The sequence below is a fragment of the Danio rerio genome, chromosome 13 (assembly GCF_052040795.2).
Source record: "Danio rerio strain M-AB ecotype USA chromosome 13, GRCz13ab, whole genome shotgun sequence".
Lineage (NCBI taxonomy): Eukaryota > Metazoa > Chordata > Actinopteri > Cypriniformes > Danionidae > Danio > Danio rerio.
Window position 1 is genome coordinate 4,284,462 of NC_141033.1, and position 26,924 is coordinate 4,311,385.

The 26,924-nt window shown below is 36.0% G+C and overlaps 2 protein-coding genes across 8 annotated transcripts in view; one reads left to right on the forward strand and one right to left on the reverse strand.

The window, feature by feature from the left end:
• Positions 1–14,794, reverse strand: part of si:dkeyp-121d4.3 — a 35,841-nt gene extending 21,047 nt beyond the window's left edge. For both annotated transcript variants that reach the window (XM_087278780.1, XM_087278779.1), the window contains exons 1-8: positions 13,932–14,794; positions 12,688–12,774; positions 12,442–12,587; positions 11,950–11,992; positions 7,369–7,494; positions 6,279–6,377; positions 4,192–4,413; positions 369–506 (exon numbers count right to left, since the gene is read on the reverse strand). In XM_087278780.1, the coding sequence (XP_087134906.1) occupies positions 369–506; positions 4,192–4,413; positions 6,279–6,377; positions 7,369–7,494; positions 11,950–11,992; positions 12,442–12,587; positions 12,688–12,774; positions 13,932–14,528 (1,458 nt within the window). In that variant the 5' untranslated portion in view covers positions 14,529–14,794. The remainder of the gene's footprint in view (positions 1–368; positions 507–4,191; positions 4,414–6,278; positions 6,378–7,368; positions 7,495–11,949; positions 11,993–12,441; positions 12,588–12,687; positions 12,775–13,931) is intronic.
• A 1,529-nt stretch (positions 14,795–16,323) lies between these two features.
• Positions 16,324–26,924, forward strand: part of sft2d1 (SFT2 domain containing 1) — a 34,529-nt gene continuing 23,928 nt past the window's right edge. For 5 of the 6 annotated variants that reach the window (XR_015504994.2, XR_015504993.2, XR_015504995.2 and 2 more), the window contains exons 1-3: positions 16,324–16,461; positions 18,109–18,195; positions 21,629–21,714. Coding sequence is in view for 1 of the 6 variants with exons in the window: in NM_200372.1 (NP_956666.1) it covers positions 16,396–16,461; positions 18,109–18,195; positions 21,629–21,714 (239 nt within the window). In the remaining 5 variants the exon portion in view is untranslated. 6 annotated transcript variants of the gene reach the window in all.

A 26,924-nucleotide genomic window follows, 5' to 3' on the forward strand; every position in this document is an offset into this window, starting at 1 on the left:
CTAGTGTTGGGCGATGTTGACCAATTTGGCATTGTACGATGTCTAATGTAAAACATCGCGATGGATGATAGCATCGTCATTGTAGGAGGCGGTGAATTAATTACTTGTAGCCTACCGTTTTAACTACCTCACCCGCTTGTTTCCATTTAAATTTATAAAGGTCATATAAGCATCAAGAAGATCTCAGCATCTCATTTCGCAAAAGATTGTGTACTGTCATTTCCAAGTCTTACGAGTGTACGAAATGAAACACACAATGAAACTACCGATTAAAATTCAGCCCATGATCATATTAAAATTGCTGCTCTGATTTCCAAACAAGGAAAAAGACTTTAAGAGCCACAGAAACCCTGAATAATGTTACTTACAATAAAAACAGTGAGCTCCACTTCATCCATGACATTCAGCTCCTCATCTGTTAAACTGTCAGCAGCAGAGGCTGCCAGGTTATCGTGTTTCTCTGTCATGATGGTCAGGTTTCCATCAGTCTTGCTCATGATCACACCCTAGGGAGAAAATAATAAACATATTTCCAGAACTAAGCATTAAGTTTGTCTGTGTAAAACCCTTAAATAATTCATAAAAACCCATTATCATCCCTCATTATGTATTTATATGCATTGGCTGTCAATGTTTAACCGGCAAAGCTTTAAACAAACGAAACTTAGGTACTTTTGTCAAAATGAATGAGTGTCATGAGTGTATTGTTAAAAACTCAAAAAAAAAATAAAAACAGCAGCACGGTTATTGCAGCTGGACCATGTGCTGAATGAGTATTTGAGAACACTCCCCTAATTCACTCACACACTCACTTATTCTAGACTGTTTTTTTTTTTTTTAAGGTAAATTACCATATGGACATAATCTGGTAAAAGCTGGGATCTCTGGGCATTTACAATGTCCCATGCAACAGATAAAAACCCTCTTATTTGGAACTGAGGTTTTTGGAACAGAGAGACTTGGCCAAGGTTGACAGCAGTGCGTAACGCGCATCGTCTTTCCACCACTTGAGAGGACAAGCCATGAGTGAGATAGAGGTCTCTTAGCAGTACAAGTCAATGTCTGCATCAATCTGAGCAGTGTGCTGTGTTCTGCTGTCCCCTTGACTGTTAGGCCGTACTCACACAAGGTACAGTTGCCTAGAACCGGGCCAAACACGCTTGTAGCCCCTCCCGTCTCCACCGACGGCCCGCGCTCACACCACAAACGGGCTTCGGCACGCTTTCGTCATCGCTGCTGCGCTGTTCAGTGAGAAGCGCTCTCTCACTCAGCAGCACAGTGGAGATTTCTCTAGTTATATTGTTTCAGTCGTTTGATATGCCGTCAAATATTTCGCCAAACAGTCCTTAGAGATGCGGGGACACGCAGTCAGATATTTCGCCGAACAGATCCGCCACTTTTGGCGCTCATAAACAATCATAAAGCTCTCGTGCTGCAGGAATGAGGAGGTCTGCTGAAGGCGCGCAGCTGTCGTGCAGTGAGGGGTTTGCGTCTTTAATGAACTACGGCAGTTTGCGTTCACTGGACAGTAAGAATGATTAATAAATCCATATGAAACAGTGCCTTAAAAGTCACGTCTCGCTTTCAGTTTCGGGCTTTGGCGTGTTTTGCACTCACACACAAGCGTACCACAAAGCCCAAGTGAACCGTGCTCAGGCACACCTCTTCCAACCGGGCCAGGGCCGGCCAAGTGAACCGTGCTTGAGCTTGATTAAGATCACTCACACTTCTCAAACGATCCGGGAAACGGGCCTGGGCACGGTACGGATGGCATAGTGCGAGTAGGCCCTTAGTCGTATTCCACGACCTGTATTTCCCCAAAGTCTGTCCTGCATACTGTTTTTTTCTTTGTCTGTCACCTTTTCTCCTTTCTTGTACGTTTTTTTTAGAGACAAACTGAAATGCACATCCGATTTAAATCCTGGTTTAGGTTCGATTATTTCCAGCTCTTTTCTTCCCCGCTACTAGCAGTACCCTCCATTTCCGCAGTACTAGATCAGTAGCAACAACAGACCGCAAAGGATGATGGCCATGCCTGGGCTGATGGGAATTGTAGTTCCCACTATCTCCGGTTGACTCCATTCGCCTAAGCAAACTTTTCTCAGAAGACCAGGCAGGGATGAAACAGATGTAATACAGAGGGGCAGAGCATTCCACAACCTACGACCAGCTACTGCGTAGGCACGGTCACCTCTGCATTTCAGCCTCGACTTAGAGATGCATAACAATCTCAGAGATGACCGAAGAGACTGATCGACCAGGCGGATGCTCAATTAACATGTCTGACAGATAGGAAGGTGCCAGGCCATCTAGAGATTTAAAAACCAGGAGAAGAATTTTAAAAGTGACTCGATAGTGCACAGACAGCCAGTGCAAAGAGCGCAAGACTGGTAAAAATGTGGTCATGTGTCTTGGTACCTGTTAAAAGCCTTGCAGCAGAAATTGTAAAGGGGATAAAGATTTCTGACTAATCCCAAAGTATAATGAGTTACAATAGTTCAATCTAGTGGTGGTAATAGCATGGATTATTTTCTAGATAGAATCGATTTGACTGTTTTTAAAGGGCCATGACACCCCCCACTTTCGGTTAAAGTCTACTTCAGAATTTTTTCAAAAGATGCATAATTAATGGGCGTGGAGCTCCGCGAGCATCAGGCAGGAGTGGGCGTGGCCAGCAGGGGAGAAGGGGAGCGAACAACTGTTGTTGTCAGTTAGCTCACAAACTGAGACACAAACCGTGAGACGCATGAGTTTATAGTTCACAAAGTTAAAATGCAAAGAAATAAACAGTAATTTAATGCCCTGCTACATTTGTTATTCGTAATTTCATATACACATAACCACAATTTATATCATTATAAAGATAAGTGTGTTCATGTAAACACTATGAGGATTCTCCCTCAATCCCCGTGTCTAAATTATAGATCTTGAATGCAGACTCAGTGCAGCAGGTCTCCTGACCTGTCTATTTTAACCAATAGCCCTGCTGGTAATATAGAGGATTTAGGCAAACACAGCAGCACGGCGATGTGTCTGAATGTGAACGAACTCCTAATAAAAGTCAACGTCCGCCATTCTTCAATTCTCATGCTGCTCTCCCGACAAAAATGCTTGCAGCACACAGCTTTGCTGTATGATCGGCCCTGACAGGATCGCGGGGAAAAAACATGCAACAAACCCCGTGAATCATATAAACAAACACATACGAGCCTTCATGAACGGCTACGTGCCGTTTGTCTGTGTCTCTCTCACAGCTTGCTTGAAACTGGCAGGTCTGCCTTCGGAAAGCACGTGCTCTCATAAATAATTAAGCAGCCGGCTCTTCTCATAGGATAGGAAAACTCCGCTATGAATAATAATGAGAAACCGACGCGTCATCATTGCACTTGCAGTACTGCGCTACGTCGCCGATTTTGATCCCGCCCCAAAAATTATTTTAAACCCGGAAGCTGAAATTAGCAGACAAAAGCTCAAAATTATCCAGTTTTCCCCACAATTAAAGCTGACAGGTGCTAACATTGTCTTAACTGATGCTCAACACACACAAATCTGTTAATATTAAAAAAAAAAAGTTCTCCAGGGTGTCCTGAACCTTTAAACGCCGAAGCTGAAAATAACAGGATTTGACCACTGCGTTTATCTGTTTGTCAAAGCTCAAGCCATCATCCAGAATAACACCCAGATTTTTTACCTAAGGTTTCACAGAAAAACTTAATTTTTCAAGATTAACTATGGGTGCTCTGCAAGAGTTTGACAGGCCGAACAAAATTATTTCAGTCTTACTCTCATTGAAATCTAGAAAGTTCAAAGACAACCAGGGTTTTACATCCGACAAGCATAGCATAAGAGTCTCTATCCCACTTGAACTTGGTTTTAAAGGTAGGTAGATTTGAGTGTCATGTTTGAGCCTAAAATAGATCCCTGGGGAACACCACATGACAAATGTGCTGCCTCAGATGAATGTTCTCCAATAGTGACTGTAAAACTGCGATTGGACAGAAAGGATTTAAAGCAATCCAGGGTACTTCTTTTAATCACTACACAATGGTCTAAGCAGGCCAATAAGATGGCTTGGTCTACTGTGTCAAATGCAGCACTAAGGTCAAACCTCATACCTTAAGAAAAAGCACCAACAGTCCTTCAATTTCACAGACTCAACCAAAACAATGTGTTATATGATGTGAATCTTACCATCTCCCTGACTTCTTTGGTGAGCTGAAAAGTGTCTGGTATTTTTGGTTTGATGTTTGTGGCTCTTTGCTCCTTGGTGATAACATTGGTCAGCAACTGGAACTCTACGCGATCATACAGCAGCAGGGTTAAATTGGTGTCCGCTTTACTGTAGGGCAGTTTAATGGGATCTGTTGAGATGATAGTCCTGATGCATCCCAGATTAGTCTCCTTGGCACCTTCCTTTAAATACACATAGAAGGAGATTTAATGTTTCTATTGTTCTCAGAATTAAGTGAATAAATATTTTTTTCCTCTGTATGATAGCATGTTATGCTCTTTCAGCCAACACAGTTTGATCTATAAAAACAGTTGAAATTGACTACAGTTATCCTTTTTTGGGGGGACTTTTTTGGTTTCTTAAAGCCAAATAGTCGTTAAATGAAAATAGTTTTGTTACATGTCTGGGATTTAAAGTTAAACATTTTCCAAAATTGCCAATTCCATAATTCAATTCAATTCAAGTGTATTTGTATAGCGCTTTTTACGATAATTATAGTTTTAAAGCAGCTTTGCAAAAGGTGCACATTATTGCATTACTATTAGCGTTGGGCCGATAGACAATGCCGACAAACTTCACGATGCTGAGCCGGCATATCGATCCATCGTCTCGTTCCACATTTATATTGATATATAACTTATTATTTGCATGTCATCTTAATAGAAATAATGGTCTTTTCATGAGCTGTGCTAAACTTCACATAAAGCTGCCGCATGCATAGCTGACAGCATCGTGAGGATTACATAAAGAATTATACAGTACCCGTGCTTAAAATGTGTAGATTCAGTGGGAAACGTTGTTACCTGCAAACCCCGTCCCACAGACTTTACAGTGAATGGCTTTACTCATTTTCATAGCGGACTTGAAGCCACTGGAAGTATTTTATTCACTCTTGGAAAAGTGTAAATAGTGGATTAACATGATCACTAATAAGATGTGCCATTATTAGTAACTGTAGGTAAATCTGTCAGTGTTGCTTTCATTCTCTCATCCTCAGCGCTTCACATTTCCGCGGTGGTAACTCCTGTCATCTGAAGGTAGAATGCATTGACTGAGTGATTGACAGCTGATATTAACCAATCCATTCGCGTTCAGTTCTAAAGCAGTGGACCCATAAGAAGAGCACAAAGGCGGGGCAAGTACTGCAGGCTTTTTTTACTTCAGCAAGTTCACACAACAACAGTTTAATCTGTTTCCAAGCGCTGCGTTTGGCGTTTTTAGGTGCGAAGATGCATTCTACATAAATGTCTCCTAAATCCGAGCACATGGTGAGGATTTTGCCGTAAAAACAGTGAAAATGTATGCACTCGCACAAATGCTTCCAAATATATTTTAAGGTCGCATTGATAAAATTTTGGGCGCATATGCGACAAAAACGGTCAAGCCCTAGCATCTTAACTTGTTATTATTTTCTCATAATAATAATAATTTATGGAAGTTATCATCAATCACAATACAAATTACAGTGAACTACAAACAAACTCTCGTCTCCTTCACCAGCTGTGGGAAAAAGCCATTATAACAACACAGATCTCCGCCTATTCATGCCTGAGTCCTGCGGAAATAAAGTGATTGACAGGTGGTTATTTATGTGTAACTTTATTTATGGTTTGGTTATGGGTAAAACAAAGAGCATGTGGGTCAGGTAGTGAAAACGGTAAGCTACAATTAATTAATTCGTTATGAATTAATTGATATTTAACAACAACCACCCCAGCCTACAACGACGATGCCATCCTCCATCGCGATGTTTCACATTAGACATTGTACGATGCCAAAGTGGTCAACATCGCCCAACCCTAATTACTATCAAATTAAGCTAAAGTTACAATCAAATATTAGTTATTATATATAAACATATTTAACCAACATGCAGTTTTATAGCATATATGTACATGTTTACTGAAGATAATTTGTGTATTCATGTGTAGGTGTTGGCCTTGAAGTCCTTAATGGTTGGCATCATCTCTTCTGTATAAACTTGGATGGATGGATAAGGTTTTCACATTTATTTTATGATAAAAGTACTACTGGGGCTTTTACTCACATCATAAAGCGAGGTGATAACGACGCCTTCATACACCGTACTGTCAATGTCATCAGTTCCTCCTGGTGCCACTTTCACGTCAACTGCACAGTCTTTGCCCTGATATCACAAGGAGTTACAGCACACAAACATTTCCAACATCTTAAAAGCTTCATTGAATAAACTCACAATGCATACACAACTCCTATCACATGAACAACATACAGTGAGGGGAAAAGTATTCAACGTGGCATGTTTTTTTTTTTCTGGGAATAATATTTCTAAAGGAACTGTTGACATGAAATTGAACCAGATTTTGGTAAAAACCCAAATAATACAAACATAAAAATAAATTTTTTTATTACTATTTTTTATATTATTATTATGAGTAATATAAATTATGTGTAATAACAATGTAACAACACACGTAAAAAACCCTGAACTACTGTAACGTATTTAATACTTTATATAAATGGCTTCATTGCTGGTTGCAGCTTAGACGCCTCTCATATGGAGAACGAAGTCACATGCATTGCTCAGATGTGAGTTTTTCACAGACCTCAACAGAGAGTAAAAATCTTGATAGTTCTGAAGGGTCTCATCTAATAAATCTGATCTTTAATTTGTATTTTCTATTGGATTAGAGTCAGGTGATTGGTTGGGCCATTCTACAGCTTGATTTTCTTTCTCTGAAAGCATTAGAGAGTTTTCTTGGCTGTGTTTTTGATCATTGTCTTGCTGAAATGTCCACCCGGTTTCATCTTCATCATCTGCTAGATAGACGTAGACGTTGAACTGAAGAAGCTGATATTCATTTACACTGAGGAAGGGCAGAGGGTTGCTCAAGAACTACTGAGAGATTTCAGCTGCTGTCTGGGCTTTCACTGCATTTCTACACCTCTCTTCATGTGTTCAATACTTCTTCCCTGTGTCTTTTCATTGGATTACACATAACTTTATTTGTAAATTACATTTGTTTTCTTATATAGATTTTTTTGGCTGTTACCAACATCTGATGAAAATTTAAAGTCAACGGCACCTTTGGAAATATGTTTTTTTGAGAAGAATGGTGATGTGTTGAACACTTATTTCCCCCACTGTACATACTTACCAAGTTTCTCACTACTGTGAAATGCACTTTAACCCCAGGCACCAAGAGAGTTCGATTTCCAATAAAGGCATCGAAAACAAAAGAAAATTTCTTCAAATCCTCCCGCTCAATGAAACCACAGTTATTCTAAAAAAGGGAAAGAGAGAGTTTTGAGTTTATTGCCATATTAACTTCTCTGGCTATGCAAACAGATCTCGTTTACAACATTTCATAAACATTAATTTTCTATAATTAGAAAAATGTTTTAACAATAAAAAGTCAAAAGTGCTTTGTGCAAGGGAGGGGACATCATTTTTTTCCAGTAATTAATAACAGTCTTCAATTCTACGTATTTCTCCAAGTGATTCATATTGCAGGTTTGTAATTGCTAGCTTTGAACATGCCTTTATTATGTCTACAAATATGATACATTAAAGATGCATAAAAAGCAGCTACTGATACTGATATGATTCGCCTCTATCAAAATGAAGTATGATCCAATTTCGTTTCAATGCAATGTCATTAGTATAGATCAGTGGTTCTCAAACTGTGGTGGGCTTCCTCCAAGTGGTACGCGGAGGAACCGCTGAATAATGAAAGAAACAATTAACACTTTTAATCCTTTAATGCGTAATATAACATCGATATGATCAGCACTGGCTGTTTTGTGAAGCGTACGATCACAACGCTGTGCTTAGAATGTTTATTTAAGTTCATTGTGTCATAAGCTGCTGAAAATCAGTTTCCGAAGTTTAAGAATGGATTCTGAAGCGTGATTTGACTGACATGAAAAGTAGCCAATCACAGTCGACCTTGTCTAGTTGCGTGAAACGTAAGGGCGGGACAAAGGCTTTCTGTGTTGCAGAGACAGAAAAAACAACTTAAAAACAAATGTTTTGTTGGTTTAATGCTTCTCGGATGTTTTCACCATAGAGATGTCTAGCAGAGTAATTAAACCGCGGACATATTTCCTGCCTTTTTGATGATCTACTACATACACGTTTCGCTCTCCGACAGCCAGTCGACTCGCCTCACCTGTCACTCCTCTAAATACATTCTGAATGGCGGCGCAGGAATGGAGGTATTGCGCAATTTCTCATTTCTGGAAATGCGGCGAGTGCTTGATTTTAACACGAGAGCGCATTCATACGCAAATCGCTAAAACAGATATGCGAGCTCTTAAATATGCTTTTTTCAAATGAACTGCAAGACCTCTCATGATCGCGTGTGTGCTCAGATTGAATACAATCGCGATCTTTCCACTATTAAAGTATATATTATTTATCTTTGGTCCTTGACTAAATTTTGTCAAAAGTATTCAAAGTTATCAAGTATTTAGAATTAGATTGATGCATGATCGATGACAATGCTAATGGTCTTCTTATTTGGCTGTGTTATGAAGTGAAACTAACTTTTAACAAAGGTGGATTTTTTTTAGTTTCTTTACGACAAAAGAATTATGCTGGAAATGTTTCTGGATGAGGTATTTGTGTGATTTATAGATTTAGCTGTATTCTGATCTGTCTTAAAGCATTACAGGTCAAAGCAATCCGTTGTTGCTTATTGTTTATTTATCAAATTAACAATAAGGCTCTTAAAGCACTGCTTTGATAAATGTAGTGTTGTCATATTTCAAATACCTCAAGTAAAATGAAGTCATTTGTTTTATTTTTTATTTTTTTACTGACAGTGTACTTGTATTTTTTTTTAAGTTTCTATTTTAGATTAAGATCAAGTGTAAAATAAAATCTACATGTGATGTACAGATATTTAAGAAACAAATTTGCCATATTGTAAAGAAAAATAGTGTAACGAATGTAAATAAAAGGTTAAATTTAAATCTTTTTACCATATACTTTAACCTTTCAAAGCTTGAAAATATCGTTTAAAAAATGGGCAAAAAGTGTCTCTATGGTCTTAAAGATTATGTGGTAGTTTTACCAGTGCTATTGAAAAAGATTAATTGTCATGAAAGGAAAAATCGACCATACTTCCTTTGTTAGTACAAATTCCTGTACATGTAGTTTTGTGATTTTTACACTTTAAAAAAGTGATTTCATTATGAAAATCTGATTTTTTTTTTAAAGTAACCAACTAGTACTTTTTAAAAGAGTACTTTGTACTTTTACCTAATATTAGTATTATTTACTAAAATTTGTGTTATTTTAGCAGTGTAATAGTATTTTTACTTGAGTACAAAAAAGATTTCACAAGCATTTACTGCAGGTTTATTATATTATTAATATATGATTAATAAATATTATTATTAATGGTTTTTATTTGTATCTATTCCTATGCAATGTTTATGGGTTGCTGAGAATACATTTCAGGTCTTCAATACATAGCATGTCAGTCTTGAAAAAAAAATAGGTGCTGGAAAAAGTGCTTAAAATTCCTTGATTTTCATTAGGCTGTGCCTGTATGAACCCTGTCATATGTACATTTAACATATATTTCAAGATTTGTCTGAAAGTGTAGGAATGTGATATAGCCTATATTCATAAGGTCCAAGCAACATCTCCAGCTTTTGATGAATAGGCTACTATGAATACTTTAGATTTAAGTACAGCAGTTTTCTTTTTACTTTTTAAAAACAGGTCATTTTTAATGAACTTTTAAAAGCACATTTTAACTAAAACTTTTTTATATATATATCTGCAAGCACAGTTAATGTTCAGACTATTTAAAATGTTTAAAGTGATTGACAATAATACATATTCTTAATAATAGGAATTAATTTGCATCATTTTTAAACTGTGCACACCTGTAGCTGCTTAATTAGGCTTACGACGCTATCTTTTAATACTGGTTAAAAAAATTGCGTCGTAAGGTGGTACTTGGAGAGACAATATTTTTCTAAGGTGGTACTTGGTGAAAAAAGTTTGAGAACCACTGGTATAGGTGCAATGGAGAAAAAAATTTCACTTTTTTAATTTCTTCAACTGTCAGGCTAGGCTCAGTTCCTCTGGATGGAGAGACTGCATTAGTATAATTATTTCTATCAGTATTTAATCTTTGACTTTTGATCAGTGAATGAAGTTATTCATTACCTAATTTAGTGATGTGTTCACTTTAAGTGTCTCCTTCCTCTGTCTCTGTCTGTCAAATCTCTATTTTCAGGCTCTACCAAGTCAGGTCAGAGGTCATGAAGACGTCTTGACATGAACTGAACTATTAATAGATTGGTTTCCTTGGTATTTGTCTAAGTCATGTGTTAATTATTTTTAAGTAAATGCCTTTGTATCATGCATGATAGACTTGCTATTTTAATAAAAAAATTATTGAGATAGATTGTTGGTGATTGGATGAGTGTTTGCCTGAATGGGTAGCAATACATAAAATAAGAAAAATTACAACCTTTTTAAAATGATTTAAGACCTACAACACCATATTTCAGTCAATTTAAGACTTTTTAGGTCTAAAAATTTGTTTTTGAGTATTTTTTAAGACCTTGCTGACACCCTGATGTAGACTGTGGCCGTTTTGACAGGAGGGCTGAGAGTACAAGAAACAGCCTTGAGTATAAAACAGATTGTACTTTGTGTGTGTGTTATATGCTTTCATGGATCATTCTCACAGGTCTGAGGTCAGCTCTGAATAGCTTGCTGGCTGTCTGGCCCTCTACTACAGTATCTATATCCTGTGTTTAGCAAGACACAACCCAACATCTGCATATCTATTTGGACATTGTCTATCTTTGCTTTAGCCAATCAGGTTAAAACATCTATATCAGGGTTTCTGCAGCTTTCACCAAGTCAAATTTAGGACGGCCACAGACACCCTGTATATGTATTGCTATGTAAGATATAGGGTTACTACGAATATTCTTCTCACAAAAGCTGCGTTTATTTAACAGAAAATACAGTAAAAACCGTGAAAGTGTGACATTTTATTGCAATATTAAATAATAAATAAAACTGCCTTCAATTATATAGTTTAAAGCTGGATTTTAAGTCCTATTAATCTTCAGTGTCATTCATCAAATGTTCCAGAATCATGATCTGCTCAATCTATTCAAGAAAGCAAATACATGTATAAGCTATATACAATTACTATTACTAATTACTTTTGCTATTATTTTAAACTTACTTCTTCTTCAAAAAAATCCTAAAAGTATGACAAGTTCCACTGAACTATGAAGCAAGACAAGTTTTTCAGCACTGATAACTGTAAGAGTTATCAATAGTGGTTTCATACCAATAATAACTGATCATATTATAGAACAGCAGATCATCATATTATAATGATTTCTGAAGGGTGAAGAATGAAGAATAAATGATGAAGAAAATCCAGATTAAAATCAAAAAACTAAATTAAATGTGAAACTACATCCAATAAGAAAATTGTAATAATATTTCACAATTTTACTGGGTTTTTGATCAAATAAATGCAAGCTTGGTGAGCAGAACTGCCTTCTTTTAAAACATTAAACACTTTTGACTAATAGCATCATGACTTTTTTGGTCTGTGGACATGTTGGTGTGTGTATTTGTGAAAAAACTGTACCGTATTCTGAGATGTGGCACAAAATCTAGGTAGGACAGTGAAAAATCTTCACCACATCATTATTAATAATAGCATATCAATTCTAACAATACTAACCCCAATGAAAGAAATAACTCCCAGTGAACGTCCACGAGGAGTGCTGAAACAAAACACACAACACTTCAACGTAAGAACAGCAAAAAGCCCACGACTTTCAAGAACACACTGATAAAATATTGTTGAAGTCAGAATTATTTGCCTTCCTGTGATTTTTTCTTTTTCAAATATTTCCCAAATGACGCTTAAGAGAGCAAGACATTTTTCACAGTATTTCCTATAATATTTTTTCTTCTGGAGAAAGTCTTATTTGTTTTATTTTGGCTAGAATAAAAGCAGTTTTTAATTTTTTAAATACCATTTTAGGGTCAATATTATTACCCCCCTCAAGCTATATTTTTCTTTAATCGTCTACAGAACAAACCATCATTATACAATGATTTTGCCAATAACCCTAACCTGCCTAATTAACCAAGTTAAGCCTTTAATAATAATGTGCTAACAATTCTGACTTCAACTGTAGATGCCAAAAATGTATGAATAGGAAAATACCTTGCAGACATATTCTTAAATGCTGCTATTTTTGCTGCCAACAATTTAGAAGCTTCAGTCTCTTTTGTTGTCGACTGATCCTTTTTCTTCTGAGGTTGGTTTGGACCGGCAGTTCCAGGAGGAGGAGGAGGAGGAGGAGGTTGGTTCTATTAAAAAAAGAGCATATTTATTAGACATTACACTGCAGATCTAAGACAAAATAGCAATAATTTAGTATAGAATTGCTAGAATTAAAAATGTAAATACCTCAGGTAGTGTTTGTGCAGGTGCAGGGCCCTGGAAATCAGGTGGTGGTCCGGCAAACCCTCCTCTGGCTCCAAAAGCATGATTCCCCTTGTTAATATGACACATAAAACACTTGTTTAATTCTGCATTACACTAGCCAAGTTTCCATCCACCTACTTTTATACGCATGAAAACAATTCTTAATGGAAATAAATGCAAAGATGCTGGAAGCAGAGTAAGATTTATCCGATAAAAATGCACAAACTACAATAGAAACACATTTACCGAATTAATTCCAGCATCAAAAAAGTCATGATTCTGATTTAACAGATTGTGTAACAAAAATGGGTGCGATTGGGCTGGCATTAAACAGACAAATCAATTGATCGAGCATATTTTGAAACATCTGAAATGTTGTTTTGGTCTTCTAAAATCCCTCAGCCAAAGTCTGTCAATGCCAAACGTCAAACTAACTTTACTGAGGCATGTGACCATGTATCACCTACTTTACCACAGCTTTAACGTCGCCTTGTGTTGAAGCTGCACAATATTGAGGTAAAGTTGTTTTTTATTCGCACATTTGTTCATTTTTGAACTGTGACAACTTGTGACATGCTTTAATAGAAGTTAGTATAGAGGTAAAGTTGGTTTTATATTCGCACATTCGTTCATTTTGCAGTCTCTGTATTGTTTACCGTGTTACTTTGAATATTCAACTGGAATGAGCATGCACGTATGACTTCTACATAACATTAACACTATCTAATTCACTGTGAACAATGTTGTACTTTATCAGTCATTTGCTGTTAATATGATTTCACTATTTAGAATTTGCAAAGAATATTTTATATGAAATTATATTATTAATGAGAATGTCTGAATATCCAAATATAAAACCAACTTTACCTCTATGAAGTTAGTTTACCACGCAACTCAGCTTGAACAAAGATTAATTGTATACATTGAGGTAAAGTTGCTTTGGCACATTCTGACTTTCTCCTTAGTAAAAGCATTATTTGCTAATTCTAAATAGGCAAATAATATCAGCAGCGACTATCAAAGTACAACATTGTTCGCAGTCACTTAGAGAGCTTATGTTGTTTTGAAGTCACACTTACAAACCCAATATTCAAAGTAGAGTGGTAACGTTAAACAATACAGGAATCATGTCACAAGTTATGCGAATGTGCGAATATAAAACCAACTTTACCTCAATACTGTATACAATTAGTCAATGACGTTACATACGTTTCTAGAACACTTACATATGGATCCATTGGTGTCACAAAATGCGGATCTATTGGACCGTGATGCTCCATCTGGTCGAATCCAGGGATCCTTTGGAAACCTGGTCCATCGTCAAACTCAGAGGGGTGAAAGTTTGGAGGTCCTCCCCGAAAGTCCGGAGGACAGAAATCTGGACCTCTGTCGTAAAAATCAGGCGGGCCGAAGCATTGAGGTCTGTCATCGAACTCTGAAGGTCCACACTCAAACTCCGGGTGAAAAAACCGCGGACCTGGTGGTCTGTTCCTAAACTCTGGATGAAAGCGTGGATCACCGGGACCATCGAAAGGCGGTCTGAATTCACCTCTATCGGGAAAACCCATTGGGTGGAAAGGCTCATTCCCCATAAACCGCCCATCTCCTTCCATGGGATCCATCATCATCATTCTGGGTGGTCGCGGTCCGAAATCGGGATGGGGTCCGGGGAACCTCGGTCCGGGTGGGCCCATCGGGCGAAACCCGCCGCGTGGAGGAGGAGGTCTGGGTGGACGGGGGCCTGGTCCTGTGGGACGCATCCCAGGTGGTGGTCCAGTTCCTGGAGGTTGAGGTTGTCCCTTTCGTTTGCGGTTTTTTCCCATTCCTCAACAGTTACTAGTGAACGTTAGTGCTCTGTGTGCAACAGCAGCTAACGTTAGCAGACCGGATGAACCGAGCCACTGCTACGTTACTTTGCGCGTGCTCACGTGACAATACAGTTTACATCGAATTAAATTAATCGATTAAACGTTAAAACTGTTTTAATGCATTTCATATAAATCATGAGCCAATCACCCAACACTTAAACGCAATAGCCCACAGCATGGACTCATTTCATCTCACCACGAGCGCGAGCAGAAAACAATCCAAATGGCTAGCGGATGTGATAAAGACGATTCAAAATAAAAGTCATCAAAAAGCAGAACAGAAAATAATATGATTTCTCTTTTTGACATTTTTGACTTTGCTCGTTTAAGCTCTTATAAGCAAAAAAAAAAAAAAAAAAAAAAAAAAAAAACACTTAATTCATGATAAAATTATGTATTACTTTTCCATTGTAAATGTACTATGGCTGGGGTCAAACTTTAGAAGAATCTTCCGTTCGTTGCACAAGGCTTTGTTTTTGTTCTTTTAAATTATTTTATGTTATTTTTTATGTACATGTATTCAGAAGGCCTACTGAAAATCTGTTAAACTCCAACACCGTTTGTTTCTAAAGGTATCAAAACAGCTACTTTTTATTCACAAACCTTGTTTTAGAAATTATTTTAGCTTTTTACATTTTTTAAATACAGTATACATGCTAAAACCCATTAAACACTGGTTTTAACCTATAAACAAACTGCAAATTGATCTAAATATTTTGGACAAACACACAATGCTTGTTTAAATATTGTTGATTTGATATTTTTTATTTATAATTGGCTTGCTATTGCTTATTATTATTTAAAAATAAAAAAATAGTATGTTCAAAATAAATCTGTGTGTGTGTGTGTGTGTGTGTGTGTGTGTGTGTGTGTGTGTGTGTGTGTGTGTGTGTGTGTGTGTGTGTGTGTGTGTGGGTGGGTGGAGGGGGGGCTCTTAGGATGGACAGAGGCCAGTGGGCAAATTTAATATTAGTTGAATTAGTTAGATAAAATAAATGACATGGTGAGGGATTTGTGATAGACTGTAAAAAGGAAAGAAAATAAACTCACTCGCTGACTTAAATGTAATAAAGTAGTTAGTATTCATTAAAATAACCACCTCAGTATATTATTCTACAACACACCACAGTTCACTGTGGCAAAAACCAAATTATACTACAGTATTTATTACAGTTGGTCATCATTACTAATGTAAATACTAACATTCATTATCAAAATGTTAAAGATACTAGATTATATAAACAATACTATACATGATTAAAAAACACTTTAGGTCTAGTATTTACCAAAAATACTATAGTATTTTTATGCCACACATAGTTATTGTATTTATCAACACATAAATAGAGTGGTTTCATGGCTAGCTACGTTACTTACTGTATGCCTCGTGTTTTAAAGCTGTACTTAATTAACTAAATTAATTTAAAAAGTCACCAGGGATTATCAACATTACATAAAAGTATCATTCATATTATTTATTAAATCAACCATTGCATTTTATTTTATTAAAGCTTACCATCAACTTAACCCTTATAGTAATGTAAAAATATTAATTATTGTTGAATGTTCAGTGTCACATAAATGATGCAGCTGTATCCCATCTAGACTTTACGGTAGAATTAGCCATTTATCTGTTTACGATTGGACAGTTTTAATGTCAATCATTTTTGTACACCCAATCGTATTAGTCAAAAATGAAATGAAAGGCGGGGCTTAGCAAAATAGGGTGGGGAAAAGTAACGTATGGTTTGAGTGTCAGTGGTGGACTTTGAGGAAGTGTCGGATAATTTCGCTTTATCAATATTTCAGCTGACGAGCAACGATGGACAAGTTGCGAAGAGTATTAAGTGGTCGAGAGGAGAATGAAGAAATGGGACTAACAGCACAGGTATAAGGAAAACGGGTGTTTATTTGCAGTTTTCCTGCCTCTGTAAGCGAGAGGCCCCTCCATACAGTAACCCAGTCCTGTCATGGACAGTATTGCCATTTGAAAACTTTCTTTTAGATCTTACAAGTGTATTATTTAGCGAATATTTCAGATTGTAATGCCATGTAATTGGAATGTATTGCTTTAAAAATAAGACAGGAATTTATGAATGTTCCTTTGAGATTACGATGGTGTGGTTGCTGTCATGATGGTATTGTTTAACACCACAACCAGTAACTTACAGCGAAAATAACAACATGTCAGACATAGCATTATCACAAATCATACCATTTGGTAAGCTTTATTAGACTAAAGAGAGTACAGAGTAACTTTAGTGATTGAGGTAAAGTTGGTTTTATATGGCACATTCATTCAGTGACAACTCGTGATGTGCTCACTATATTGTTTACCATAGTACTTTGAAAATTAGGACTAAAATCACTAAGCATGACTTAAATACAACATAAACACTAGTTATTTGACTGTAAACAATGCTGTACTTTGATAATCATTTTCTGCTAATATAATTTCCCCATTTAGGATTTGCTAAGAATACTTGTTTAAAGTTTAAAATTATATTATTAATCAACTTAACACATAAAACCAATATTACCTCAATACTTTAGTGTCGCTCTATTTTAGGAAGTGACACATTTCTCTGCAAATGTTTATGTGATAATGATATTTGTTAACATTGCTAACTTTACATGCTTCCTGAGGAGTAGGATTATGTGAGGTAAGGTCATGACGTCTGTATATTGTTTAAAGCAGTGGTTCCCAAAGTGGGGTTCATAGGACAGTGAAGTGGGGTCGCTTGGTGATTTCCAAAAATCAAATAATTTTTTTTAAAATCTATATTTTAACCATAACCTATTGAAGATAAGAGTAGTAGTTTATACTTGTAGCCTTTCAAATTTTTTTTTTCTATCGGATTGTGACCCTTTACATTATATTAAAGACAGCAATAGCGTCAGATGCAGCAGATTGATTTTATGGCACCAGGTTAAACTTTCTGGCACATTTACAGCACTCTCATATATTAAAAAAATTAAACAAAGAATAGACTTGGGCCTATTGTTGTGTGTGCAAGGTTTCTTTATTTATAACCACCTCAGAGGATATTGGGGGTCGTGAGTCACTAGCATTGTTATTTTGGGGGTTGCAGGCTGAAAAATTTGGGAACCCCTGGTTTAAAAGACCCTTAAACACTGTTGTTGACCCTCTCATGATGTTTTGTCTTTTTAAATGCGCTAATGTATGCTTGACATGCATTAATGTTGTCAATGACGTTTTCCTTTTGGATGAAAAGCTAATTGCACTCTAAAAAAACTTTAGTTTTTAGAACTCAGAGATGCAGAAATTAATTCATTTAGTTTTACCTTTCTGTAAACTACTCCTATTGATCAACAGTTTGATTTATGCATGGTTATTATGTGAAAAAGCGAGAACATCAGTGCGTTTCCTTTCTGTGTTTTCCTTCCTGTGGGTCTCTGCACATATAAGTCGGTGGCGTTTGAATCAGATGTGGTCAGCATGCTAAAAGCATGATCTCTTGGTCTTTGTTCTCGGGGAATTATGAACCATGTGACATCCTGTGATTCTCTTTAGGTCCTGGATGGCTCGACACTCAGTTTCAGCACACGGCTAAAGTGGTTCATCATTTGTTTCGCAGCGGGAATCCTGTGCTCAATTCTTGTAAGTTAACTTTCTTCCAAAATCTGTCAACAGCCATACTTGCACAATGGCTAATTAAAGGGATAGTTCACCACAAAAGGGGACAATTAACTCAGCATTTACTCTTCGTCTACCCTTATGAGTTTTATTAATGTTAGACATTAAGATGATATGAAGAAAGCTCAACACTATTGACTTCCATAGTAGGATTAACAACTACTATGCAACTCAATAGTTACAGGTTTCCAGTTTTCCTCAAAGTAGCTACTTTTGTGTTTGACAGAAATAAATTATGACAAAGTTTTTTATTTTGAGGGAACTATGCCTTTGATTTCCAAGACCCACAGTAATTTGTTTAGAAACAGTTCAACCAAATATGAAATTAACTTTCTCACCATCATGATTATGATTAACTAAATTAGCCTTCTTTCATCTCTTAAATATTGCATGCATTAGACCCTTTCTGTCACGACCAGACGCTGAGAAGCATGTTTTATCACATCTCGTCTTGATTTTTGCAATTCACATTTTTGGGGGTTTACATGCAAATTCTCTCTGAAGGTTGCAGTATATTCAAAATCCTGCAGGACACGTTCTGACTCGCACATCTTCATGTCTTCACATTACTCCTGTTCCTCAGCTACTTCATTGGTTACCTGTTAAGTCGCGTATCGATTTTAAGACTCTGATTTAACTTACAAAGCAGTACATGCCTTGGGCTAGCTGCTGATTATATCTGTGATCTTGTGTCTGTTTCTACTCCTGCTCACTGTCTTTGCTCTGCTTCAGGACTTACCTTGCTCCAGCCACATTGCAGACATAACACAATGGGTGGTAGGGGTTTTCGTACTGTGCGCCGAAATTATGGAATGCAGTACCTATTACCTATAGGAATGCCGTTTCTTCGGATTTTTTTAAGATTCTCAAGACTCACCTTTTTTAGATTTATGATCATCACTGCCAATTTATGCATTTGTAACATTTTGTTATTTATGTCTCTTTACTGTTGTGTTGTTCCTTTGTAGCGCTTTGAGTTTTAAAAAAAGCACATTACAAATACAATTTATTATCATTATTGTGATTGTTTCTATACAATGATAGCAGGTGTTTGTTTGAAGTTTCAAGCTACAAACGAGTACAAAAACATAAAATAATCATTATCAATAACTGAGCTTCGTAATAATTCAGTGGATTACAATGGTGTCTGGGGCAGCACGGTAGTGCAGTAGGTAGCACAATTGCCTTACAGCAAGAAAATCCCTGGTTCAAGCCCCGGCTGAGTCATTTGGCTTTTCTGTGTGGAGTTTGCATGTTCTCCCCATGTTGGCATGGGTTTCCTCCAGGTGCTCCAGTTTCCCCCACAGTCCAAAGACATGTGGTACAGGTGAATTGGGTAAGCTACTCAACTCAACTCACTTTATTTCTATAGCACTTTCACAAATCACAATGGATTACCAAAGTGCTGTACATAAAATCAAATAAAAAAGCATGTAAAATATGCATAAAACCAAAATACATAAACTCATATCACATGATTAAAAGCTAAAAAAAATAAGTGTGTTTTCAGTGACCTCTGAAACGACTCAAAAGTTTGAGCTGTTTTTACAAAGAGTGGGAGATCGTGCCAGAGTCTTGGAGCTGCTACTGAGAAAGCTCTATCCCGTCGACATTTTAAGCGTGATCTAGGAACTTGCAAATAGAGACGATCCATAGAGCGAAGAGATCTCGCAGGTTGGTGCATAATAATTAGCTCAGAGATATACTCAGGAGCCAGGCCGTGGAGGGATTTAAAAACATACAACAGAACTTTGTACTGAATTCTAAACTGGATTGGCAGCCAGTGTAGGGAAACAAGTACAGGTGTAATGTGCTCTCGTTTTTTTGTGCCTGTTAAAAGCCTGGCAGCAGCGTTCTGGACCAGCTGCAGTCGCGAGAGAGAGGCTTGACTCACACCCAGATACAATGTGTTGCAATAGTCCAGACGAGAAGAAATAAAAGCATGCACAACTTTCTCCAAATCACTGAAAGAGAGGATAGGCTTTAGCTTGGCAATATATCTAAAATAGAAAAAACTATTTTTGACAACCGCATTAATTTGCCGATCAAATTTTAGCTCAGAGTCAAAGATGACACCAAGACTTTTTACTGAGGAATGTATTTTCCCAGGAAGTATTTTCCCAGGAAGCTAAATTGGCCAAATGAGCTAAATGTAAGCTAAATGAGTGTGTATGGATGTTTCCCAGTGATGGGTTGCAGCTGAAACGCATGCGCTATAAGTGAATTGGGTAAGGTAAATTGTCCAAAGTGTATGTGTGTGAATGAGAGTGTATGGGTGTTTTCCAATACTGGGTTACAGTTGTAAGGGCATCCACTGCGTAAAACATATGCTGGATAAGTTGTCAGTTCATTCCACTGTGGCTACACTTATTAATAAAGGGACTAAACCGAAAAGAAAATGAATAAATGATTAATCGTGTCTGAAGGATCACGGGAAACTAAAACCTTCCTCAAATCACAATCATACACAACTGAGTATTTATGCAAGACATTTTCGATTACTGCCACATAAGCATCCTCAGTAAGTTCAGAAAGTTATAATTAATAATCATTTACCTGACTATTTAGATGATATTTGAGAAGTTTAAATAATTTAAATGACACCTTATGGATTCTCACACACCCACACAAAACAATCATGCAACACAATGTAAATACATATCGATGAACTAAGCGTCTTAGTGCTTTAATGGCACACGTTTCCTCTTCCTTCTTCAACAAATGTGTTCAGTTGGTGTGTGGTTTGGCCACAGAGTGATAACACACTTGCGATAAGGCTTCACCAACCCCAAACTACACATGCAGACTGCTTTAAAATGTACCAAAGAGATTTTTGTGAGGCTAGAGTGCCTTTTTTAATTCTTTAAAGCTTCAAAATGTCATTGCAAATATGTAGAATAACTTATTGTTAATGTAACCTGAAGAATCATTTAGCATGTCACTTATGTGTATTGTTTTTAGTCAAATGGGTCAATGTCCATACAGTTTTAAGAGTTTGGATTAAACTCAAAAATGAACATTTTCTCATTTGCTCGCTCTTTACTCGTTTCAAACCTACATGAGTTTCTTTCATCTGTTGAACACAGTTGCAGATATTTTGAAGAAAGCTGAAATTCATTGACTTCCATAGTAGGAAAACAAATATTATGGAAATCAATGGTTACCGGTTTTAAGCTGTTTTTAAAATATCTTAAATTGTGTTCAACTGTAGGACAGTCTACTCTCCTTGTGCTCTATGCAAAAGCTTTGTAACACCACTAGGTGGCAGAACTGTTAAATGTTTACATATTCAAGCTCTGAAATTGAGATTGAGTGAATCAGAATGATTTTATTTCATAGCAGACTTTAAGTTGATTAAAAACTGACTGAAAATGTACATTGCTTTCCTCTGAAACAGGGAACTGCACTCCTCTTCCTGCCTAAAGCTGGAATTAAACTTTTTGCCGTATTCTACACCCTCGGAAACATTGCAGCACTTTCAAGGTAAGCATATGCTGTGTGTATATGGCATGCATGCAATAAGGTCTCTACATTTGGGTTTTTTTTTTACATTTTACAGTACACACCAACAAGACAACATCAATAAAATAACAAAATACATTGAATAAAAATAGTAATACAAAGAAACTAATAGTAATAAAAGAGGAAAAACAATCGGGCATACAAAAGGCACTTATTGGGGGGCAGTTGACATATTAAGTGCTACACTTTTGGTCAGAATCAACATTATGTCTGTGCAGGTGATCAAGGAATGGTTGCCATATATTGTAAAAAGCAGTGTCCTGCATTTATGTATTTTTTTTTTACCTGAAATAAAAATAAAGGTTAAATAAAAAAAGTAAGGTAAGTGGTTGCAAACTATGTATATGGGCTCAATAAAAAACAAACAAATTATATTTAGTTTGTTTAAACTCAGCCCATATACATTTTTGCAGCCACTTATCTTTAAAAAATCTAATGAATTCTTTTCAGTGTATTATTGTAATTTTTTTTCTTCCCTGAAATAAAAATACCCCAAAGTTATTATCATTCATTCATAATTAAACCTGTTATGCTAGTGTTATTATTAGCATTTATGTAGTCATTTTTTCAAAACGCTTTGCGAGGTCTTAAATCTTTGTATAACAAAACACTTCAAACCTCATTCAATAAGAAGTCATTTTAAAAAGTAATAAAAATCTTGTTATTTAGACTGGCTGACATCCTGAGGTTTATTTTATTTTATCATTAAATATTTGTATCTGTTCTGTTATGGAAAGTGACTTATATGTTGTTTTTAAATGTCTGGGTAAAAAAAAAAATTCTCCACAATTGAACAAAATACATTTCATTTTATGAAACATTTATAATATTTGGAATAGTAAACATGTCAGGCTAAATGGTTAAAATAAATCATAGACTTCAGCTCTTTTAATTAGTTTTAAAATCACAGATTTCTTTACAAACATTTTACAAAACACTTAAAAAACCCTTAAAAATTTTTAAACCTTGACTTTTCCAAACCGCGGTAAACCTTGAAACCAGTTATCATCCCATGCCAAGTGACTTTTGCATAATCTTTTAATGATTCCATTAACCAGACTGGTTATAGGAACTTCCCTGTTTTGTGAATTCTGTTTTTACTTTCTTTTTTGAATAAGAGTTTTTTCAAAAGTCATTACCCAGAACAGCCCACATGTGCACTAAAATGAACCTTAAAAAGGCATGATTGCATGAAGAGAGGATATGATTTAGGGCTGCACAATATTGAAAATATCTGACGTTACGATTCTTTTTTTTTCTGCGACAAATTTTGCTATATATATATTATCATCTGGTGAAATTGTATATATAAATAAAATGATACTATATGACTTGAAAACTGCTAGTTAGAAAGAATATATTAATTTATGCCAAAAAACGTATAAAAAGCAAAGATAAATGTGAAATAAACAGTGTTTTAGAGTTTTCGGTGCAGTCAAATTTTATTCAGCTTCAGAATTTGAATAATCATATCTGAAATAACACTGCAAATGTATTTACTGTATAAATAAATCACTAACATTATTCTTTATTAAAGTTACAAATGGTAAAATGTCTTGTGCCTGAAGACTTTTGAATGCTGTCAGGCCTTAAAAACAAATGCAAATGAAAAACTTTAACTCTGTTATAGTTAAACTCCTTAATAACTTTACAATCCCCTTGTGTTTGTATCTCCTGGTCAACTATATTCATTACTCAACATTGCAGATCCTGTGATGTGAGTAATGCGGATGGGCATATTGCGATATCAATGCTGAAATGATTGTGCAGCCCTAATATGGTTTCATAACTGTGCTTTGTCAGTCCACCGACTCTAAGGATAATATATTTTCTTTGTCAAGTTTAAGTTGTCAATCACTTGTACTTGTACCCTTCAGAAGTGTTTGTTGGCTCTCTTCGACATGCATTGTCTCCTTGTGTAGGCTTAGATGTTTGTTCTCCTCTTTTTACAATGTTGTTGGGTTGTCATGTAGCAAGATGTTCTGTTCCCAAAAGACTGAAAACAAGTCTCTCCAGTTCTCACCAGTTTGATGTTGTAAATGGGTGATTGACGATTCTCTGCATGGCCTAGTTTTTAAGCATTTGATGTAGAATCTTTTGAAAGCGTTTCTTGTGTGGTTTTGCTGTGAAATATACACAAAATTATACAGGATTTTAAAGACCAACCCAGACAATATATCACTTTAAAATATTAATAATGTCACTTAAAAGTCACTTATTCAACATCAGAAATTGTTGGATAAAATATCAAGAGACCATAATGCAATTCAGAAGCATAAATAAATGGGAGGGAAAAAAATCATGAATCACAAAATTGCAAAATGTGCAGGAAACTTGCATCAATAAAAAAAATGTCCATAAAAAATGTCGTACAAATATTGTGTTAAATGTTTTGCAAATTTGCAGAATTACAAAATTCTAAAGGGACTTCAAAACACAACAGCTGCCTGTTTTTCTGTTCATTATAGGTTATGGAAATACAGATTTTAATTTGTTCATTTTTTCAAAATTAATTTTGTTCAGTGAAAGTCTGGAAAAAGTTTGGGAATTTGACAATTGACCTAAATTGGTGGACTATGTTTTATATAAATATAATTTATTAATTTTTTATTTTCTCCTTTTGCCTTTTTTTGGGGTGGGAGGGGGTGGGGTGGTATGGGAAATATAACTAGAACATTTCTGGATATATACGCTATCTGACAAAAATCTTTTTGTCGATCCAAGTTATAAGAGCAACAAATAAACTGACTTCTAGTTGATCATTTGGAAAAGTGGCTGAAGGTCGATTATTCAGATGAATCATCTGTTGAGCTGCATCCCAATCATCACAAATATTGCGGAAGACCTACTGGAACCAGCATGGACCCAAGATTCTGACAGAAATCAGTCAAGTTTGGTGAAGAAAAAAATCATTGTTTGGGGTTACATTTAAGTATGGTGGTGTACGAGAGATCTGCAGAGTGGACGATCACATCAACAGCCTGAGGTATCAAGACATTTGTGCTGCCCATTACATTACAAACCACAGGAGAGGCCTAATTCTCCAGCAGGATAGCGCTCCTCCTCATACTTCAGCCTCCGAATCAAAGCTCCTGAAAGCGAAGAAGGTCAAGGTGCTCCAGGATTGGCCAGCCCAGTTCCTAGACATGAACATTATTGAGCATGTCTGGGGTAAGATGGAGGAGGCATTGAAGATGAATACAAATCTTGATGAGCTCTGGGAGTCCTGCAAGAACGCTTTCTTTGCCATTCCAGATGACTTTATTAATCAGTGATTTGAGTCATTGCAGAGATGTATGGATGCAGTCCTCCAAGCTCATGATGGAGTCAGACACAATATTCATTCTGTCTCTACTGCAGCATGACTTTATATTCTATACTGGACATTATTTCTGTTAAGTAACAAGACTTTTGTCTAAGCAAAGTCAGACCTTACTGTCCTAATGAAATCATTAAACATCAAGTCATGATCATATTTAATTTTGGTAAAATAAGCGTAATCTAGAGGCCTTTGCCTTTCATATAAGCCACTTTTGATACCAAATGATCAACTAGAAGTCAATTTATTATTTGTTGTTCCTAAAACTTGGATAGGCAAAAGAACTTTGTCAGGTACTGTAAAGTTGTGTCCACTAAAAAATGATTAATTGGATTTGCTCATTTTTTTCAAGGTAAGTGGTTGTAAACTATTGATAAGGGCTGAATTTAAACAAATTCAATTTAGTCCAAATTTGAAACAAATTTCAATTTAAAATATAAATTATTTGCAATGAACCTTATTTTTCAGTGTAGATAAAACTCTAGAAAAACATGACATTTATATTAAACAGAACATTTGCGGTCAGCTATTTCCAATCATGATGTAGGAACAAGAAAGAGACATAATTAGTAACCAGGGCTGTGGAATGAAAAAAAAAGAAATGACCCAGAAGAAGTTTCCTGGCTTTTTCCCAGACTGCACCTCTGCAGACTTTGAAAGTTTTAACCCTGTGACAAATGATTAAACTGGGCTTCATTAAAAGATTTGATCAGGTTTGATTAGTAACCAGACTCAGTCTTCATTCGCAGACTTGTCTTGACAGAGCCACAGAGGTCAAGTCTTTAGAGCGAAGGGTCATGCTGTCTGGGTTACCTGCCATAAGTACACACAACACTGGCTCTGGTTGCAGGTTCACAAAATTCTGCCAGCAGGATCAGGAAACCACGTTTATAGGCCGTGACCGAGACTCAAGAGAGGATGCATGGCGTTTATTTTCAGCTCTGCATTTATGTTCCACTGTGTCTGCAGGGTCTTTAACGGTATTAAAAGTTGATAAATCAATTTAAAAAATGTAAGGCCCTTTAAAGTTATTCAAAAGTCTTACGTGCTATTTTACAAGGTATTAAATTTTGTATAATTTTTGATTATACAATGTATAGTTGTATGCTAAAGTTTGCCTGAATTCACTCATTGTTCCTTACAATCAGTATTTATGCTAATACTGTTAGTAATCGTGTAATAGTAATAGTGTCATCAATGTTACTGGGCAAACCTAAAGTGGCAATGAGGTCTTAATGGAAAGAGTTTTTAAAAAATGTCTTTAAAGGTATTGAATTTCACTCTCTGATTCTTGTTTGTACTCTGTATTCAGAAGACCTGTTAAACTGAATTCAATTACACAGAGGTGTGAAAAAGTGTTTGCCCCCTTACTAATTCCTTTTTTTTTTTTTTGCACGTTTGTCACTTTAATGTTTCAGATCATCAAACAAATGTAAATAATAGTCAGATAACAAAAGTAAACACATCATGAAGTTTTTAAATTTTATTATCAAGGTAAAACAAAATACAAAACTAAATAGCTGTGTGTAAAACTGTTAACTCCGAATCAACACAATATTTTTTTTGGGATCTGCTTAATTGTTTTATGTTCAATCCACTTAAAATTGTAAAAACTATTAAGTTAATTCATTCATGTTTTCCCAACACAAATCATCTGTGTGGAACCCAACATGTTTTACAGTGTATATTGGGCTATTAGATTACTATAGATTATGAATAAAATGTATTTTATTCTGTGACTTGTTGGACTTAATTGGTATTTTCAATGAATAGTGGTGTCACACTAATGGACAATGAAACTTAACCTTTTTTTAGTGGTTTTAAAAAATTAAAGTATTTTAAATAATAATAA